Source organism: Fringilla coelebs, assembly GCF_963513975.1.
Source record: "Fringilla coelebs genome assembly, contig: SCAFFOLD_43, whole genome shotgun sequence".
NCBI lineage: Eukaryota > Metazoa > Chordata > Aves > Passeriformes > Fringillidae > Fringilla > Fringilla coelebs.
In genome coordinates, this window is record NW_028167212.1 from 462,497 (window position 1) to 464,966 (window position 2,470).

Here is a 2,470-nt window from a genome sequence, read left to right on the forward strand (position 1 = left end):
GGACCCATCAGGCTCAGTCTGAGCTGTCCTTTCTCCAAGCTGCAAAGAGAAGCTGCCCTCAGCCAGTGCCCTGCAAGTAGGCAGGGTTGTGTATGGCCAAGGAGAGTGCCCAGAGATTTGTGGTCTGTGAGTGCTGACACAGAGAGATCAGGCACAGGGAAACATCTGCAGGAGGAAAATTTCCAGGAAGCCAAGACAAGATCAGGGAATGAGAGAAAAAAACCCCCAAACCAACAAATGCTGGTGGCAGGAAGAGTTTAAAGATGTCCACAGGATCCCCTGCAGTGCAGCCCCTCCCTCTGAACAAGCCCACTCTCTCCTGTGCCCCCAGCCAAGCCTCTGCCCTCAGGGCTGAGGCTGCAAGGTCTCGTCCCTCCTGTGCAGGCAGAGCTGCAGCAGAGCAGTGGGGCAGCTCTGCAGCCCCAGGCCCAGTTCCCTCTGCAGAGCACAGGACTGGGAGCAGCTGCCTGGCCCTGGGGACTCTGGCAGGGGGCACAGCTGGCTCAGGGTGACGCTGTCCCCAGTGCCTGGCTGTGGGAAATGCTGTGAGTGCAGCCAGGGAAGGAGCTGCATCTCCCTTAATCCAATAGCAGCATAAGCACAACTGGAAGTCTCCCTGAGATTTCAGTCCAATCTGGGAGCTTCAATCCAGGATGCCAACCTGTCCTAGAGCATCTCTGAGTTGTAAGATTGATGGGGAAAGGCAGAGGTGTTCTGACACTGAAAATGCTGCTGGATTGGTGAAATGAGAAACATGAGTCCTTGGTTACCAATGTGGAGCTGGGTTGTGGTGGATCCATCTGCACTCAGCAGTGCCTGGTGACATTTAGGGGAAGCATGGGAAGGTGATACCCCTCCACCTGAGAGAGGTTAAAGCTCAGAGAGGCTGTGAACAGTTGAGAATGACAGACCATCTCTCTTCCCTCTCTTCTCATCATTTTGCCTGACTGAACTTACTGTGTTCTCCCTGGGGACAGAGATAAAGGGAAACATACAAAAAACCTCCTGGAACTCAAAAACATAGAAGCGAGTCAATGAGCATGACCGAGAAGGGTGTATGGGAAATCGCTTTGATTTTGGTTTCAGGTATCGCCTCTAAGTCTTCACTGTCTTTTCTCCATGAACAGGTCCCCATGGCCAGCCACAGCAAATGTCTAACAGCAGCTCCATCAGCCACTTCCTCCTGCTGGCATGGGCAGACAAGCAGCAGCTGCAGCTCCTGCATTTCTGCCTCTTGCTGGGCATCTCCCTGGCTGCCCTCCTGGGCAACGGCCTCATCATCAGCACTGTAGCCTGCAGCCACCACCTGTACATGCCCATGTACTTCTTCCTGCTCAACTTGGCCCTCACTGACCTGGGTTTCATCTGCACCACTGTCCCCAAAGCCATGCACAATTCCCTCTTGGACACCAGGAACATCTCCTACTCAGGATGTGCTGCTCAGCTCTTTTTCTTTCTGTTCTTCATCTCAGCAGAGTTTTATCTCCTGACCATCATGTGCTATGACCGCTACGTGTCCATCTGCAAACCCCTGCACTACGGGACCCTCCTGGGCAGCAGAGCTTGTGCCCACATGGCTGTGGCCGCCTGGGTCAGTGCCTTTCTCAGTGCTCTCATGCACACAGCCAATACATTTTCCCTGCCTCTGTGCCATGGCAATGCCTTGGGCCAGTTCTTTTGTGAAATCCCACAGATCCTCAAGCTCTCCTGCTCAGACTCCAACCTCAGGGAACTTGGGCTCATTGCTGTCACTGTCTGTTTATCATTTGGGTGTTTTGTGTTCATTGTTTTCTCCTATGTGCAGATCTTCAGGGTTGTGCTGAGGATCCCCTCTGAGCAGGGACGGACGAAAGCCTTTTCTACCTGCCTCCCTCACCTGGCTGTTCTCTCCCTGTTCATCAGCACTGCAGCATTTGCCTACCTGAAGCCCCCCTCCATGTCCTCCCCATCCCTGGATCTGGCCTTGTCAGTTCTGTACTCAGTGGTGCCTCCAACCATGAACCCCCTCATCTACAGCCTGAGGAACCAGGAGCTCAAGGCTGCAATGTGGACACTGATGACTGGATGCTATCAGAAATATTAAACTGCTGGACAACTTCTGCAAATCGCATGTAATAAAACTCATCTTTGATACTTCTTGTTAGTTTCGTTTTGGAGGTTCTTTTTCTTTGTTTTAATTTTTTCATATTGTCCACAAAGAAATGTCAATGCTTGTGCCATTTCTCATTTTGTTTCTCTCCACCTTCCCTGTAGCCACAGGTTGTGTCAAGGAGGGGCTGGGTTCTCACTGGGTTAAAAGGAACTAAAGGATCTCCCAGCAAAGGTTTTCTGCAGAGATACCCTTTTGTTTCCTTCTCTGGAGCTACAGCAGCAATGTCTGTGTGCAGAGCTGGGGCAGATCAGTGCTGGCACAGCAGCTGTGGCCAGGAGCAGCAGCACTTGGTGTTGCCAGTGCTGCTCCTGTGGCCCT

At 52.3% G+C, this 2,470-nt stretch overlaps 1 protein-coding gene across 1 annotated transcript; it reads left to right on the forward strand.

The window, feature by feature from the left end:
• Positions 1-1,150: 1,150 nt before the first annotated feature.
• On the forward strand, positions 1,151-2,083 carry LOC311166129 (olfactory receptor 14J1-like; the record flags this gene model as incomplete). The annotated part of the gene is made up of 1 exon (XM_084227608.1): positions 1,151-2,083. The coding sequence occupies one exon, from the start codon at positions 1,151-1,153 to the stop codon at positions 2,081-2,083; it is 933 nt and encodes a 310-aa protein (XP_084083734.1).
• Positions 2,084-2,470: the final 387 nt, after the last annotated feature.